This window comes from Solenopsis invicta, chromosome 2 (genome assembly GCF_016802725.1).
Source record: "Solenopsis invicta isolate M01_SB chromosome 2, UNIL_Sinv_3.0, whole genome shotgun sequence".
NCBI classification, from domain to species: Eukaryota; Metazoa; Arthropoda; class Insecta; order Hymenoptera; family Formicidae; genus Solenopsis; species Solenopsis invicta.
Window position 1 is genome coordinate 24,368,249 of NC_052665.1, and position 17,992 is coordinate 24,386,240.

The window sequence follows — 17,992 nt, forward strand, 5'->3', positions numbered from 1 at the left end:
GTTTCAAAAGTGTCGTGGAAAACTTTCTGGGGAATACAAAAACCGCAGACTATGAAATGATCGTTCAAAGGATGCTAAATAATTTTCAAACTTTAGGATGCAATATGAGTTTAAAAGTTTATTTTTTGTATTCTCATTTAGATTATTTCCCCGATAATCTTGGTGATTTTAGCGAAGAACAGGGTGAACGTTTTCATCAGGATATTAAAGAAATGGAAAGGCGGTACCAGGGTAGATATGATATGCATATGATGGCGGATTACTGTTGGTCGCTTAAAAGAGATCAATCCTGGAAAGCAAACTACAAAAGGATGTCAATGACTCGGGATTTTGAAATTAAAAGAGCTCGCTTTTATTAAATTAGAAAATTATATTCCAAATTATATTTAAATATGCAATTAAAAATAAATTTAGTATTAAGATAGTGTAAATATGTTCCTGGCGTAGGGGCCATGTCCTGTAATAAGGTGATACCTCCACGTGGTACAGGATGGGTAACGCAAAATCACCTTTCTATATGTACATTTTCTATTGTCACAAAAAGTAATAAAGATTTTGAAACAGCAAGAAAACTACACTAAAATCATTTAAGAAAATATAATGTTTTTTTTTTGTTTTGTCATACAGTATAAATAATACAATTTTAAGTTATTGCAATAAATTTTTGTAATGAAACTTATGTGTCGCCATTAAATTTGTGATGAAACTTATATGTCGTTATTAGATCCATTTTCAATTAAACAATTGTAATTACACAGCAGTAATCAAAGACTTACAAAACCATTAGATGTTGATTTTCATGTTATTTATACGCATTTTTAAAATTCTTGTCTTCCATATTGAATCCGCCATTTTGAATTGTTTATTTTTGAAATCAGTGACCAAAAAAACTATACATAATATGATCTCGTATAATTTTATAACTTTTTGAACTTTATTCGATGTCAGTCCATCAGACGCGAGCGGATGTCGCGCACCGTGGGTAACGCTTGCGTGATGCATTTATGGTTTAAATTCAATAACTTTTTAACAAATGATCGGAAATTAATTTTCCAAAAAAAGATTTAAACTAGAAACATAGAGCTAAAATGCCCAAAAAGTCAAATATTTTGTACGATTTTTTGTTTTTTAGTTATTTGGTTTTATATTTCAAAATTTATTATTTTTTTACAATTTTTCACGATTTTTTCAAAGATTTTGTGTACGGTTTGCATAAAACGTTTTTATAAGTTGCGAAAAAATATTTTCTGTATTGTGGGAACATTTCTGCGTAAAATGCCGTAAAGCTGACCTCGCTATCATTTTTTCTTTAGCCAGAAAAAATTCATAAAGAAATCAAGTTCAAAAAACATTGTTTTTGCGATTATTTAAAAAATGGAGGGTGATGGAAAAAAACGGATAATGTAGTCGTTTTCAGCGCATCAAAATCCTATAGAAACGTCATTCAAAGTTCAAAGCACAAGACCCCCCCTAATTTTATAGACCTGTGTTATCAACTCCTAAAATGGCTTATGAGTTTAAAATCTCCGTCAGAACGATTAGCTCGGTGGGCATTAAGCCTACAAGAATACGACCTCAACATTACATATTCCCCAGGAAAAATGAATGTCACCGCTGATGCGCTCTCAAGGTCTCAATGCACACAAAACAATAAAGCCAACTGCGGAATATGCACAATCACCATCAATCTTCCTTCAGACAATGCCGCAAAGTTAAGAGAGGAACAATTATCTGATCCAAAAATCAAAAAGATCATCGACGCATTTAAAATAAAAGATGATCTTAACCTCGCAAATTAGATCTCCCGCCGATACTTAATGTCAAACGGCGTACTGTATCGATACACTCCAACCAAAGAAGCTGAAGAAGCTCAATGGATCGTACTAGAATGCGCTATCGAACGCATACTATATGAATCACGACGCACCTACGGCCGGTCATTATGGAGTCAACAGAATTCTAAAACGCATTTCAAGCAAATACTATTGGACGGGAATGCGCAAAACGATTAACGAACTTGTCGTGTACAAAGTGTGAAAGATACAAACCATCAAATTTAAAACCCGCCGGATTATTGAGAACTCTTGCCACAATTAGAAGATTCGAAGCCATGGATTTGTTTAGACCTTTTTAGACCAATTACTTCAGAGGGCTACCAATAGATATTCATCGTCAAAGACGTCGCTACAAAATGGCTCGAATTATTTCCGTTGAAGCGTGCAACCGCAGATGCGTGCGCAAAAACATTGATTGACGAAGTCATGCTTAGATTCGGCATATAACACCGTATAATCTTTGACAATGGACTACAATTTATTGGAGCAGTCATAAAACAAGTATCCTACTGCTTGGGATTTAATCAATCACTAATTCAGATTTATCACCTAGAAGCAAATCCAATGGAATGCAAAAACAAAGACATAAAAATTCAACTCTCCATCCAAGTAACAAACACACAAAATGGGCAAATTACCTTTCATCAGATACGTCATGAATTCCAGCGTATCATAATCGGAAAATACCCTAGCTTACTTCATGTTTGCACGAAAAATGAAAAACCTAGGGGACATCCAGCGAGATTTACGCAAAATTGTCATCGAAGAAAACTTCGTATTAGAAATAACACCATATCTATTAAAAATCGCCGATACTATGAAAGAAGTAACAAGACACATGAAAGAGAACAAAATCGACACAAAATATATGCAGATAAAACACAAAGACTAGCTACGACCTTTCAAAAAGAAGACCAGGTCATGGTTAAAACAATATTAAACAACGCAGCCTGAGGAGTCACAGCTAAATTCACTCCAAAAAGAGACGGACCTTACAAAATTGCCAAATGCATTTCACCTACCACTTATCAATTAGCTAATAATGTTACACGTGACCTACTAGTGACTTATCATGTTTCTGACTTAGAAGCTTGGAAAAGGGACGGAACAGAAAGCTAAATTAACCTAGTTCAAACCATACAAAGACGCGGCCTAAAAAAAAATCCAAATTCTTCACCGCCCACACAAGTTGAATCTTCGGCGAGGACCCCTAACAGATCCAAAGGGGAAGTCTGTAATGCGAAAGCTCCTATAACACGGTCAAAGACCGCGGCACTTACATGGTGCTCTGCTTCTGGGAACTCTAACCCAGGCGACACTGACGTAAGCGAAGAAGCAGCAAGAGAAGAAGCTACCTAACTTGATTTTATTAATGTGCAAACCACGAACCGCAGAACATTCTGTCTTTTACTTTTATACGCTCTCAGTGTTTGTCTAAATATATTTGCTCAGTTTAAAGTCAGTGATTAAGTGTTATTGTCCTCTTCGATCTTAATTGCAACCTGGATAGAACTCACATTACCGGACTGGCGTTGCATCGGCTATTCGATAGCAATCGGCCACATCACAAGTTTAATTAAAAACATTACATTTTCATTATAAAAATAATTTCTTTAAATTTATTTAAAAATTAATTTAATTTTCTTAATATCTTCAATATTATGCTTTAATCCATAAGCTATTCAAATTAAATTAATAATTTCATTATTAAACAAAAATAAATAAAAATAAAATCAAATATATAAATTTTGTAATTAAATATCAATTTTATTGAATAATATAAAAAATTATATTCTTTCTTATAAATTCAAATCAAATTTTATCCATATAATATATTATTCTCCCTAATTTATTTACTGGCTCACACCTCCATAAATATAATTTAAAAATCATATTGATCTTAAAAAATATATTAAACTAAAAAACTTACTTAAATGTCTTCCAACCAGCCCAACTATAAATCCAAAAAAAATTCCTATTATACAAACAACTAAAGTAATAATCTTAATCCTTAAATCTAAATGAATAATATATAAATTATAAAAAAATATTTAATTTAATAAAGATCCAATTAACATTCTTATTATTACTAACCTAATTATAGATAAATTTATTATTTTTCTCTCTTTAAAATTATAAAAACTATAAAATTTAAAATTATTAAAAAATAAATAATAAAATAACCAAAAGGAATATAAAACTGTAAATATTAAAAAAATTACAATTAAAATAAGTATAAATACATTAACTTTAAAGTTATACATTAATTCCAAAATCAAAACCATATTAACATCTTAAGACATTACTTGTAAATACTAGCTGAAAACTAGGAATGTGAGAAGCACACGCCGGCCGTGGATGGCATATAGACAAGAACACTTATTCGTTAACTTTAATCAACTCTCACTCAAAAACTACCAGTCCTACACAATTTTGCTAAAGAAAAATTTCTTTTAGCATAAAATAACATGTCATGTACTCCAAATGAGTGAATTTTGGAACACCATATATAGTTAGGATATTATTAAATCATAAGTTTAAATAATGATCTATTTGGAAACTTGAAGTAATGGGCTAATTTCACCATTAAAAAATACTTATTACTATTTATTCCCAAAAAAGTTTCCAAATTATATTTTTGTATAATTGTTCAGTTTCATGACTTATAATATGCTAATTATTCATATAAAAAAAATATATAAAGTTATATTATAGGTAAGAAATAATACTTTAAAGTAGTGTAAACAAAATGGAAAAAAATTTATTTTGGCCATAAAAAATAGTAAATATGATTAAAAACACCAATATTTAAGCTTAAATATTTATATTGCTCTCTAATTATTCTGTTTATAAAAATAAGTAGGTTTCTAAAAAAAATTAATTATTTACAAGTTATTTTTCATACATTACTTTGACATATTTTGTCATAAAATACAAAATATCACATAAACTATTGATTTTTTTTAAATTGTACCTTAATGCTTTTATGTACAAAATAATGAGATAAATCAATTAAAATAAAGAAAACAGAGTTGCTTTCCAAAAAAGTTAAGCAATTTGCATTATAGAGTTATATATATTGTATTAAAAAATTAACGGTGTTTTCTTTATATCAATTAATTCATCTCATTATTCTGTGCATAAAAATATTAAGGTTATTATAAAAATAATAATAAATCAATAGTTTACAAAATATTTTACATTTTATGTTAAAATACGGTACAATAAAATACTAATATATGAAATATTGATTTATTCTCATAAACTATTGATTTTTCAATAATTTTACCTCAATACTTTTACATGCAGAATAATTAGACGAATCATATTATGTAAAAAATCGTTTAATTTTATTAAAAGGAATTGTGGTGTTTTCTATATATTTTTGACGCCTTTACTAAGAAAAAATGTGACCAAAATACATCCCCCTCATAGCTCCATTTTATCTGAAACGTTTTGATATATCTCTAATAATTTCAAATTTATATTACTTTTTTTAAAATTACAATATACTAATTTAATATAAACAACGTCGTTAAAGTTAAATTAGATTATTCTAAATAATAAAAATACAATATGGATTATAAAAAAAATTAATATTTTATTTGTAAATTATATGAAATAATAAAGAAATATTGTTTATATATGTAAAATTTTTTTTACACAGATTAAGGACCCTACACAAAGTCATGGGATTTTGATTCCAGGTAAAACTTGACTTAATGATCAAGTTTCCAAGGCATAAAACTTTAAAATGACTAGTTTTTTGTTACAGACATTTCAAGTGCTGTATTTCATGATTATTTCAATAATGATTCAAATCAACCTTTGTAATAAATAAACTTTAAATAATAATATCCGATTCATACATATATAAGAATATTTTCTATGTATGTATGTATTTTTGTTTGCGAATGTGAATGATGGGGAAGTACGTAAGGAGAGTATGTATTAGTTGGCTCTAAAAGCACATATTTCAAAATATTGAACAATAAGAAGTAAACATTTTTATTTTCAATCACTCAGCCATTTATTCACGCACGCATGCACGCGCGCGCGCAAACAAAACTGCAATTAAATACAAATTGCTAATTCTGCTTGATTTACGTGAATCTCTTTGTCTTTCATGATTCGAGGTGCTTTACTTACTTTTTTATATAAAAAATAATGTATATATATATATTTACTTATTTTGTTATAATAATAATAATATTCATATGTATGTATATGTATGTGCGTGCTTGTGTTTTTTGTGTCGGCATGACAAATATGCTACTATTTAGCCATTAAACACGCATTTAAAACAAATATTTTAAAAATGACTATATTATGGCAGTTAAACAATATTTAACACAAATAAACACATATACAAAATATTAATATTATTAAAAAATAAGAAAATATATATAGAAGAGAAGAGGCTAATATGGCACCCATTTTCATTTTATTGTTTATAATTAATAGTTTCTATTGAAACTTGAACGATTACATTCATCAGAGTGTTGTTTGACAAATTCTAGACTCAAAGTAATAAAATATTTATTATTTAGGACGTGATTTATAAAAAAATAATGCACTGCATCATCGATAAAAAAAAAAAATATTTGTAATATGGCTATCAATAAAAATAATTTTAAAAAATTAATTTAAAAGTAACACAGTACCTTAATACAAAATTATATATTTTTAATTATCCATTGTTTAGAATTTTCCTTCATTCAAAAACTTTAGAAATACCATTAAAAATTTTATTTAAAATATTATTTTATCCGTGTTTAACATTAAACAAGTATAAAATAATGACTTTAAAGTTTCAACACCGCTCTTTAGAATGACAATCAATTTGTTGAAGAAATATTTCGATACAAGAATTTCGCTTAAAAAATCATAACAAAATTTCATGTTATTGTTTTAACTTTGGATAACTCAAGTGTATATGGCCAAATAAAAAGTTAAACAACAAATAAACACTCAAGTGTATGTACCTTTGTGTGATAATACACTCAACACACTTAAAAATAATGAGGAAATATATGTAATTAAAGATTAAAAGTGTACCTTGAAAAACTTTAGAAGTGTAAAAGTAAAAATACTTTATAACAATTGTCAGTCATTACATATTGGCATATTAGCATCATTAAAAAACGGCGGATCTCCTATAAATAGCTCCATAAGCAATTGTTGTAATATGTCACCTAATAACGAAAATAATAGGGATAGCCATATTGTTGACAGTAGCCATAATACCCTCTTCTTCTCTATATATAATTTTTTATATACAATAAAATAAATTGAGCACCTCGAAGCGTAAGAGGCAAAGAAACTCATGTAAATTAAACAGAATTAGCAGTTTGTATTTAAATTTGATTTGGAGTGTGCGCGTGTGTGTATGTGTGTGTGTGTGTGTGTGTGTGTGTGTGTGTGTGTGTGTGTGTGTGTGTGTGTGTGTGAATAAATGGTTCAGTTAATCAGTAAAAATAAGAATGTTTACTTCTCATTACTTAATACTTTAAAATGTGTTTTTAGAGCCAAATAGTACATACTACTCTCTACACCCCCCCCCCATATACAAATACATATATATGCACAGACAAAAATACATACATAGAAAATATTCTATTTTTATGTATAAATCATATATTATTATTAAAAGTCTCTTCATTTATTACAAAGATTGATTTGGAGCATAATTAAAATAACCATGATATACAACACTTTTTAAACATCTGACAAAAAAATTAGTTATTTTAAAGTTTTGTGCCTATACTAAAGTTTTATTCAGTCAAATTTCATCAAGGGCCAAAAACTCATGATTTTGCGCAGGGTCTTTTGCAGAAAAATTTACAGAGAAATGACAGAAAAATACTTTTGCTTGGAAACTATTGATATTTCAATCATTTCATCTGAATACTTTTATATGTAGAATAAATTTAGGAATTATATATAAAAACTCATATTTCATCAAAAAATGGTAATCTTCATATTTTTCTTTTTTTTTTGTTACTACATAGAATAAACTACATCTTCAAAATATATCTTCAAAACTTATACTTTCTAAAACACACATTGTATTGTATCAATTATTTTAGAAAAATTTTATTGGATTAAAATAGGATTGTATTTATACTATAAATAATTGCAGTAATAATATAGGAAAAGTTTATAAATCTAAAATTAAATATATGATTTATTATATAAGTAAACAAGAGAATTTGTTCTCATTCATAAAATATTATTGCTCCTAATAAATTTAATTTTATATAAAAATTCAATTATGATTAACAAGTCAACAATATCAAATAAAACAATAATTTAGTTTTTTATTTAAATTTAAATAATACTCATCATATCAATTTCAAACACATTTTCTGAAATTTTGTTTTTTAGGTTAGTATAAACAACTGATCATAGCATTTAACATTATTGCAAAATCACATTTTAAATATCTCTCTAATACAAATTCATTGAAATTTATTACGTTTATGCATCATTGTTCATTTACTAATTATTTACTAATAATAAATCACACATTGCGATAATATATTTGTAAATATAGAAATTTCGCGAACAGTTCAAAATTATACTTTTCAAATTATTGTAATAAGTTAACAATAAGTATATGAAAATGTAAATCTTAGGTTAGATTGATGTTATTGCTGACAAATAAAAAAGTACATAATCGCTGAATAAAGATGGATTTTAGAAACAAATGCATAACGAAGGATTTATAATCAAGCGATAAAACTGCTTACCATTTTTAATTATACGCTATCAGTGAGGTATCGATCATAAAATGGTTAATCGAACAATTTTCGTAAGCAACAATCCAGACAAAATTGAATGATACTTCCTTTGAAAAGCTTTGAAAGTTTAGAAAAGAAACTTGTCGAAAATAAACGTGAGAAAATTGCAACGTTATATCTATAAGATGCAATTGTCTTATTGTCTACAAATAACATTACTTAAATTCTTCGATAATGCGTATATATGAGGTGCTATTGTACAATAAAAACGGTTACAGCATAATGGAAGACAAAAAACAGTATGCTCTTGCGCATCAACAGTCAGCCAATGAGAAGCTATACACGCCCATGGAATTTGGGGTGTATTCCGAAAGTTCTATCGAAAATATCCCTTTTAATAATAAAGTTGGTAACACTGTAACTAACTACGCTGTAGCGGGATTCTCTGGGTGTATTCCGAAAGTTCTATTGAAAACAGTCTTTTCAATTATAAAGTTGGTAGCACTGTAACTAACTACGCTGTGTTCCGTAATGTAAGTTAAATTTGTGATTATTGTTGGCTTGCAAAAATTAACAAAGAAGTTAGTTTAATTTCTTGTATTTTAATTATTTATAAAATAATTGTTATCATGTATTATTGATTAAAATATTATTTACTGACAATAATTTTGATTTAAAAATAAGAATTGAAAAGCACAAGAACTTCCAAAGACTGAAAATTAACTGCAAAGTTTGTAGGATAAATTTTTTTATATTGCCAATATTAATATTATTTTTTTATAATCTTACAGTTATTTGATTTTGTATGAAATAAGTATGAAATTATATTATGATAATATTTAATAAAAGTCTAACATTTATAAGCATGCTAGCTATAAAGCTAGTGTAGGTTCTCCAACTATTTAAACAGAATAAATTTTATCATACACTATTAGTGCACACAAACGGATATAATCTAATTTACTTACAATTAATAATTTTAAATTAATCAAAATTTGCAACTTTTAGCTTCACGGAATTTTTGGAAATCCATCTTCTGCTTAATTCCTATTTTGAAATAAAAATAATTGTTAGTAATTATTATTTTAATAATACATGATTAGAATTATTTTAATAAATAAAACGTCATTAAAATTATTTTATAAATAATTAAATTACAAGAAATTAAACTAACTTCTCCGATAGTCTCTGCAAGCAACAAAATCACAAACTCAACTTTTATTACGGAACACAGCGTAGTTAGTTACAGCGTTACCAACTCTATTATTAAAAGGGATATTTTTGATAGAACTTTCGGAATACACCCTCTGTAACTCTTAGGGTGCAGTCCCATGGAGCGTATCAGGCGTATCGCGGATTGCGCGTATCGAAAATCTGACCAATCGCGAACGTTCCGCTGCTTCCGCTGTTCTTGGTTCGCTGCCGTTCCGCCGAAGTTATTCTTTAGCGTATTCAATCGAGCGGATCAGAGCGGATTGAGGTTAACATAAAGAAAAATAGCAGTTTCTTGTAATTGATACAATTAAAACAATTATGAACAAAGGAAATATAAGTCCTGTGAGTAGCATATAGCATTTTAAAATATTATTTTTGTAATACTTATTAATTATAATATTTTAAGGTTAGTTTAGAATTGATACAATTAAAACAATTATGAACAAAGGAAATATAAGTCCTGTGAGTAGCATATAGCATTTTAAAATATTATTTTTGTAATACTTATTAATTATAATATTTTAAGGTTAGTTTAGAATTTGACGAAGCATATTTTTGATTAGTCTACACTGATTATTTCAGTTTAATATAAATACGGATATAAATATTGTATTATGAATTGCAAATTACAAATTGCAAATTACAAATATTGGTCTGACCCAATATTTCCGTTTTCCTTTATGCGCAATTTTTCTCTCGTTTTTTAATGCTTAATAATAAAGCGCATAAAGATTAATAATTTTACGATGTATTTCATGCCTGGTAAAAACATCGTAATTTATTCGTTTTAAACGTTTTATTAATAAAGCAATTGAAAGCAATATTGTTTTCGATTTCATTCTGCACCTGTTAAAAGTCAAATGTTTTATTTACTTATACTAAATAAATTAATAAATTAAATAAAATTCACTTTATATATACCGTGAATATTCTACTATTCTTCCGTCTGCTTTTGTTCCTACGGTCCCATGAAGCGGAATTCGCTTAAGCGGATCAGCGGTTCACCAATCACAAGACTGTTTAGATGAGAGAAATAACAAAATTCGTTTCGTGATTGAGCATCCGCTTAATACGCTTACGCAAATTCCGCTTCATGGGACCGTAGGAACAAAACGTTCACGTACCGAAAGCAGCGGAACGTTCGCGATTGGTCAGATTTTCGATACGCGCAATCCGCGATACGCCTGATACGCTCCATGGGACTGCACCCTTAAGGTGCCTACTAATGGACGCGGCAAATGCCGCGCGCGGCAACGCGGCAGTTCAGAAAGAACTAGATTCTAGGGGCTTCTGAACCACTGCGATGCCGCAAGTGAAGTTGGATTAATCCAACTTCACTCGCGGCATCGCAAAAGTGATTACTACAGCGAAATTTGAAAGATTATAACGATGGCCGAAATGGAGATTCCAAAGGTTAGTAGATGTTTATATTTGTATTCTATATTTGTGTGTAATATGGAGTTTTATACAAAAATGTTAAGATAGCAATTAAGGAAGTAATATATTAATGCAATTAAGTAATATACATATGATTTATTATAATCATCAAGATTGGAGGTTAAGTACATATGTTTTACATGTTTTCGAAAACAAAATTGTATGATAGTATGTGCAAATAAATCATCTATTTCAATTCTTATAAACATTTATGACTTGGAACCGAACTTTTGAATGACATTGGTGATATAATTAATATTTTTGTTATTATAGAAAGTATATACATGCGGAATGTGCGAGATAATTCTTGAAGAAGATACACATGCCCATGAATGTTTAAAGAATTATCCCACAATTGTTAGCGATGAAAATTTGTATTTGTATCCCCAATGTGGTAAGTAAAAGGTGAAATGAATGATGTAAAATTATTTTAGCGAATGTAACAAATTAAATATCTTGTAGAGGATGGAAGCATTGTACGGCGCAGTGCGATTGACGAAGATGATCAGGATGGAGTGTTGGTGATGGAATCACATCCTCCGACAGATCAAGAACCGCTTACATCAAACACAGAACAAAACGTAGATGAAATCATAATAGCAGAAGTGTCGGCACGACCGCTATTATGGAACCAAAGAATAAATATAACAAAACGTGATAGACGAACTGTACAACAGCTTTGGATGGAAGTAGCTGATGCGACAAATGGTACGTATGTATAACATACACACACATACACACACACACACGTGTGTGTGTATGTTGAGAAAGAAGGAAAGGAAGATAATTATTTATGAAAACTGTATAGAATTAAAATGATATATAATAGTACAAAATGTATGATTTTATTATTACAGGCGAATGTTCTGTCGACGACGTAAAAAAAAAGTGGAAAAACTTGAGAGATCGTTTTATGAAAATCGTCTCTCTTGAGAAGTTACCAAGTGGCTCAGGAAGTAAGCCATCACGTAAAAAGTGGCAATATTATGACTCGATGTCTTTCCTACGGGACACTTATCTGCAAAAACAGTAATCACAAAAGCATTCATTGAAATACTGGAGATAGTTAATATCAATATATTCCATTTCATTGTATTTCAGGACAGTTTCAAATATAACAATTAATGAATCCATTGATCTCATTAACGACGCTCAAGAAGCTCATGGCGATGTGGAAGCTCAGGATGAGGAAGTCAACGATGCGAATAGAGGTTAAGGTGCCTACGATGGACGCGGCAAATGCAACAACGCCGCGTTCACGCGGCTGGCGTCATGGAATTAGAAGCCCCTAGAATCTAGTTCTTTCTGAACTGCCGCGTTGCCGCGCGCGGCATTTGCCGCGTCCATCAGTAGGCACCTTTTAAGCTGCGAATTCATGCAGCGATAAATCGCTGGCGACTTGGAAGAAGTGGGGGAAAAGTAACGCCAGCGTCAAGTATCTGTCGCTTTTCTCCCAGTACATATTCATGTGGCGACAAATCGCTAGCGACTAAAAATACAATAAATATAAAAAAAAGTATTAAAAAAGTATAAAATAAAATAAGTGTTATTTTTATTAAAAATAATACTTATTAATCTGTAATTATTAACTAATAATTTACTGAGTTGATTGCAAAAGGCGCAATAGGCGCAATCAACTCAGTAAATTATTAGTTAATAATTACAGAGTAATAAATATTATTTTTAATAGAAATTGAAAAGTGAAGAAAAATGAAAGTGACAATACGTTCAAATAAGGTGTATTCTGCTGAATGCGCAAATATTTTGGGAACAGCAGTAGCAAGAGCAATTAAAAAGCGACAAATAGTGATTACAACTGCTATAATGTTGGAATTACAAAAAACACAAGAGAAACGGCATTACAAAAAGAAGCAGTATTGGGTAGCTCCATACTTAAAAGACCGTCAGGATCATAGCTTTTTTCACGTATCCGTTCCTAAACTAGTATTTGAAGATTCCATACTGCTCACGATTGTGTCGACTTGTCGCTAAAGTTCAACCAAGTTGAACTTCTGACGATTTGTCGACGGATTCGGCACAAGTATGTGTAGAAAGGGAAAATCGAGGTAGAAGGGGAAAGTCGCCAGCGATTTATCGCTGTATGAATTCGCACCTTTAACGACAGCTAGGGATATCGTTATGTGTCGTTGCGCAGCTTTTCTACCATATATAATATCTGCGCAACGACGCTGTAACGATACCGAATTGTCGCTAAGGAGTTACAGAATTCCACTACTGTGGGTGTATTCCATAGACATAGGATCTATAGACCGAGCATTCGAGGAGTGGGGGCGTGAAAAACTAGAAAGAGATAGCAAGCTTTGGACCACTATTCTGTCTTTGTCTAATGACGCGCGTGGGGGTACAGTAAAGGTAACGAAATCAGGGTTGCCAGATTGGGCGATAAGTCGCCAATTGGGCTACTCGAGAGCCTCGCGCGGCGACAAAAAATATGGTTTGGCGATATATCGCCGATTGGGCGATAAGCGATTTTCTTTGGGTAGTTTTGGGCTATCGCTATAAAAGAACAGAAAAAAATTATTTGTGGGTTACACGCAGTACTTTTTTATGTTATAGGTTAAGTTTTAAATTTCGCGCATTGTAGATTTACTAGATTGCCGCTAGAAGCGCTTTGATGTTTGACTCAATAGAGTCCCTAGAAGTAGAGAGTCTGGACATCTCGGGGTTCCACGTGATTGGATGCACGTGATTGTGCACCTAAAATGGCAACACCAATACGGATCCCTGTTTAATCCTCTTTAGCCAATGCGATAACAGCATTCAACACGTCAAGTGCACACAATGATAAACATACCGTTTGTTTTCTGTTCCTGAACTCTCTAAATAAGTGTACACTTAAAATGAAATAGATAGATATTTCAAAGTTAGCGAAAGCAAGAAAGAACGTTCCAGTGCAGTCTAGTGCAGGAATAGAAAACACGCCTATACACACACATAAAGCTCACGTACATACACCGACATATTCATCATCGACATTTTAGGGGCAGATGTCCAGACTCTCTACTTCTAGGGACTCTATGACTCAATTAGGAATCGGGCATTTGAATGCATCCCAAGTCAATCATATTTCTGTATACTGCATGGTAGACTTATGTATACTCGACAATAGAGTCCTATATAAAGAGAGAAGCGACATTGATGTCCGAAACTCTGATTGGTAATCTAATTGATACTTGATTGTCTAAGCGAGCAGCAATATTGTGACCACAGCTGTTTGCAGAATGATACGAATGGTGTTTGATGACGTTAAAGCGGTCCCAAAATGGTGGTGGAGGACTCAATTGGATACTGAAGGTTGTGGTGGGGGTTTGATGTCGCTTCTCTCTTTATATAGGACTCTATTCGACAATACACAATACCCGTCTAACTTCACGTCTCCCTAGTCAGGCCGACAAGCCGAACAAACACAAAGTATCTGTACTAAACTATTCTGTAGCGCGAATATTTAGATAAGATTAAGATTTTATATATTTAATTTGGAAATGGGTAAATGGGAAAAATATGAAAAAAATTACAATGTAGAGTTGGAAAAAGAAAACTGGGCCAAAGGTAAGTAGGTTAATAAATGATTCACAAATCTATTTTTTATTTATAACCTTTGTTGCTTGCGTTATCATGAATATCTCGCGTATCTGTAAATAATTATTTGTAAATTTAAAAATTATAAATAAATAATATTTGTATATTATATTAATTATTAATTATTGATTATTAATTATATATTTGATTAATATATTGATTATTGATATATTATATATTATTATATTCTACAATTGCTTCTATTTTTATTTTATTCTAATTATATATATAATATATAATATACATTAAGAATTGTATCTAAAGTGACTTTTGAATAATTATGTCAAAAGTAACAACCTTAATAGGAAGATTTTGTTTATTAGAAATAATTTAATTTATTGCTTTTTAAAAATAATTTATTAATCTATTTTTTTGATTAAAATTTTCATAGATTGGCTTACAAAAAGTTCAGAGGCTGATATAAATAATGGAAAGGGGCAAGCATATTGTAAGTTGTGCAAAGTAAACCTTCGTGCTCATAAGACAGATTTAAACAAGCATAAAGGCACTAGTATGCACAGTGCCAGAGAAAAACTTTTGCCTAAGAATTTACGACAGCAGATGCAGCCAATTTTGAGCAATTTCGGTAGGTAATGTAATGCATAATTGACTTTATTACATCGCTATAATAATAATGTTTTTAAATATAGGATTTTCTCAAGCAAATGCGAATCAAAAAGCGATAGACATCAAGCTTGCAATGTACATTGCTTGTCATTCTGCTGTAAAGAGTACAGATCATTTAGGTATATTATTAAAATCACTGGGTGGTAGAGGAAGCAAATTTGAAAACTTGCAGCTCCATAAAACCAAATGTTCCAAATTGATTGCGCATGTTATTTCGCCGAGTTTACTAAAGACATTAGTAGAAGATGTTGGAAATTCATCATATTCCATCATTGTTGACGAGTCTACTGATGTTTCGGTTCATAAGTATATGGCATTCTGCATTAAATACTTTAGTCATTCTTTGAGAGAAATGATAACCGATTTTTTGGGATTAGTAGAGGTACCCAGAACAAGTGCAGAAGATTTATACACAGCGTTTACCTCATTTCTCGAATGTATTAAACTTCCTATTGCACGACTTGTTGGAATCGGTACTGATGGAGCTTCCAACTTATGGGGGGTAAATCACAGCTTATATACATTGCTGCGTGACAGACACGTACCACAATTAATTTTATTGAAGTGCATCTGTCACTCCATTGATATATGCGCAAGTAAGGCATGTGATAAGCTTCCTTCTTCACTTGAGTTTTTAATTTGAGAGTCAAGAAACTGGTTTTCGCACAGTGCTTTAAGAAAGCAACAATACAAGGAACTGTACCAGACTTTGAACTGTGGAGAAGAGCCACCCTGTCTTGTACAACTGGCAAATACACGGTGGTTGTCGTGGTACGGCGCTGTAAAGACCACATTGGATCAATGGGACGCTTTAAAGTGCCATTTTGAAATAAGAGCAAGAGAGAAATGCTACACAGCACGGACATTGGCATCTATGTACAACGATCCCATTCATAGATTGTACTTAGTTTTCTTAAGACCAATACTGCGTGATATAACCGTTATAAACACTATTTTTCAAGCATCTAATGGTGACATTACTAAAATTCATGCCGATTTGCGCACCTTAATATTTTCGATAGCCTCAAGAATAGTACGACCAGAGGCAATGAAAGAAAGTCGGCCTATGAGCATTCTTCGTAAGTCCGAGCTGGAAATGCTTAATGACGCTTTATCGCAAGAAGAAAAACTTCTACCTAAAGATAGGGTTTACTTAGGAGAAGCTTTTCAAACCCTTTCTGCTGCTTTAGCTTTGCCTGAGGATATTATATTGCCCGTGAAACAGAGATGCGCAGAATTCCTGCAGGTTCTGGTTAAAGAATTGGTGAACAGACTTCCTAACAATGTAGAGACAATAGAAAAATTACGATTTTTCTGTCCTGCTACTGCTCTCGTTATATCTGTTAGGCCTAAATTTAATGACTTGCCTCTTGAGCTTGTTGAAAAAATGGAAGATTTAGAACTGCTCGAAAATCAGTGGGTGTCTCTTGGAATACTAAAAATGCTCGATATTTGTCCTGAAAATAATGAACCTGATGCTGTCACGTTTTGGTCTAAGCTTTATTACTTAAAAAACGCTGGAGGACTCTTTCCATTAAGAGAGTTGGCTGAGTTTGCCCTACGTCTTCTAGTCCTTCCACTAAGCAATGCTGTTGTGGAACGAGTATTCAGCATAATGAATGCTGTAAAAACAAAATCTCGAAATAAAATGAGTTTAAAGATGTTGGAGGCAATTCTTCGTGTACGCATTTATTTAAACGTTCGTCATATTTGTTGTGAAACTTTTGAACCAACAGAAGACATGATTTGTCGCTTCACATCTTTGATGTATTCCTCGTTTAATGAATCGCAGCACGGAGAATTATTTCATGGTAATACAGACGCGAATGATGATCTTCTGGCAATAACATTATTTACTTCTGATGAAACAAATTGCTGTGAGCTGTGACTAGCATTATTAATCCAAAATTAATACAGAAATTTAATTTATCTTTATTATGAAATATAGAATTAAGGATTAAATTAAACTATATAAACCAAAGCTATATAAACTTATATAAATCAAATTATACAGATAAAGCTATATAAACCAAAGGTTATATAAATAAAAAATTATTAATAAAAAATAAAATTTATTTTTGTTTAAGTAATTATTTCTTTTCATTGCATTATAAATTGCTTAAGGCTGAATGCACACAGGTCGCGTCAACGCGTTACACGTTGACGTGTCCTGTGTACATTCAGCCTAATACTTACTATGTTACATTACAAATTACGAAATAAAAAAATCAGTTAAAAGCTATATATATTTTTATGTTTGTTATAATTGTCGCTACAATAAATAGATAATTAAAGTAATAATTGTTGCAGTTTATTAATAGAATTATTAGAATGCTCATTAACAGTTTAAAATTCAGCGGTAAAAGACAGAGAGAGAGAGAGAGAGAGAGAGAGAGAGATGAAGATGCTGGCGGCGACTCAGGCTACGGTCCACTTGACGCTACAAATACTTCGAAGTATTCTTCGATTTGTCAAATTATAAAATTCATTGTTCCGATTAGTTAATCAAACGCTTCGAAGCATTTGTAGCGTCAA

The 17,992-nt window shown here is 30.9% G+C and overlaps 3 protein-coding genes across 4 annotated transcripts in view; 2 read left to right on the plus strand and 1 right to left on the minus strand.

The window, feature by feature from the left end:
- Positions 1-8,864, minus strand: part of LOC105201542 (enhancer of rudimentary homolog) — a 30,527-nt gene extending 21,663 nt beyond the window's left edge. Inside the window, exon 1 of the mRNA XM_039459655.1 lies at positions 8,588-8,864. Coding sequence (XP_039315589.1) covers positions 8,588-8,590 — 3 coding nt within the window. The 5' untranslated portion in view covers positions 8,591-8,864. The remainder of the gene's footprint in view (positions 1-8,587) is intronic.
- Positions 8,865-11,067: 2,203 nt separating this feature from the next.
- On the plus strand, positions 11,068-12,770 carry LOC120356971. The gene is made up of 5 exons (XM_039446034.1): positions 11,068-11,206; positions 11,504-11,624; positions 11,693-11,938; positions 12,088-12,259; positions 12,332-12,770. The coding sequence occupies exons 1-5, from the start codon at positions 11,183-11,185 to the stop codon at positions 12,444-12,446; spliced, it is 678 nt and encodes a 225-aa protein (XP_039301968.1). The 5' UTR covers positions 11,068-11,182; the 3' UTR covers positions 12,447-12,770.
- A 1,373-nt stretch (positions 12,771-14,143) lies between these two features.
- Positions 14,144-17,474, plus strand: LOC113005616. 2 transcript variants are annotated; one of them, XM_039446027.1, is made up of 3 exons: positions 14,144-14,800; positions 15,222-15,416; positions 15,481-17,474. In XM_039446027.1, the coding sequence occupies exon 3, from the start codon at positions 16,332-16,334 to the stop codon at positions 17,343-17,345; it is 1,014 nt and encodes a 337-aa protein (XP_039301961.1). In that variant the 5' UTR covers positions 14,144-14,800; positions 15,222-15,416; positions 15,481-16,331; the 3' UTR covers positions 17,346-17,474. The 2 variants fall into 2 exon arrangements, with proteins under 2 accessions (XP_039301961.1, XP_039301962.1); XM_039446028.1 differs by having other exon boundaries at positions 14,145-14,800.
- Positions 17,475-17,992: the final 518 nt, after the last annotated feature.

What these genes read in the sequence shown, in the direction of transcription:
- LOC120356971 (XM_039446034.1), top strand. Translation starts at nt 11,183, where the DNA reads ATGGCCGAAATGGAGATTCCAAAG. An exon ending in GTATTTGTATCCCCAATGTG is followed by an intron (nt 11,625 to 11,692) that starts GTAAGTAAAAGG and finishes AATATCTTGTAG; the next exon opens with AGGATGGAAGCATTGTACGG. An exon ending in GACACTTATCTGCAAAAACA is followed by an intron (nt 12,260 to 12,331) that starts GTAATCACAAAA and finishes ATTGTATTTCAG; the next exon opens with GACAGTTTCAAATATAACAA.
- LOC113005616 (XM_039446027.1), top strand. Translation starts at nt 16,332, where the DNA reads ATGTACAACGATCCCATTCATAGATTGTACTTAGTTTTCTTAAGACCA.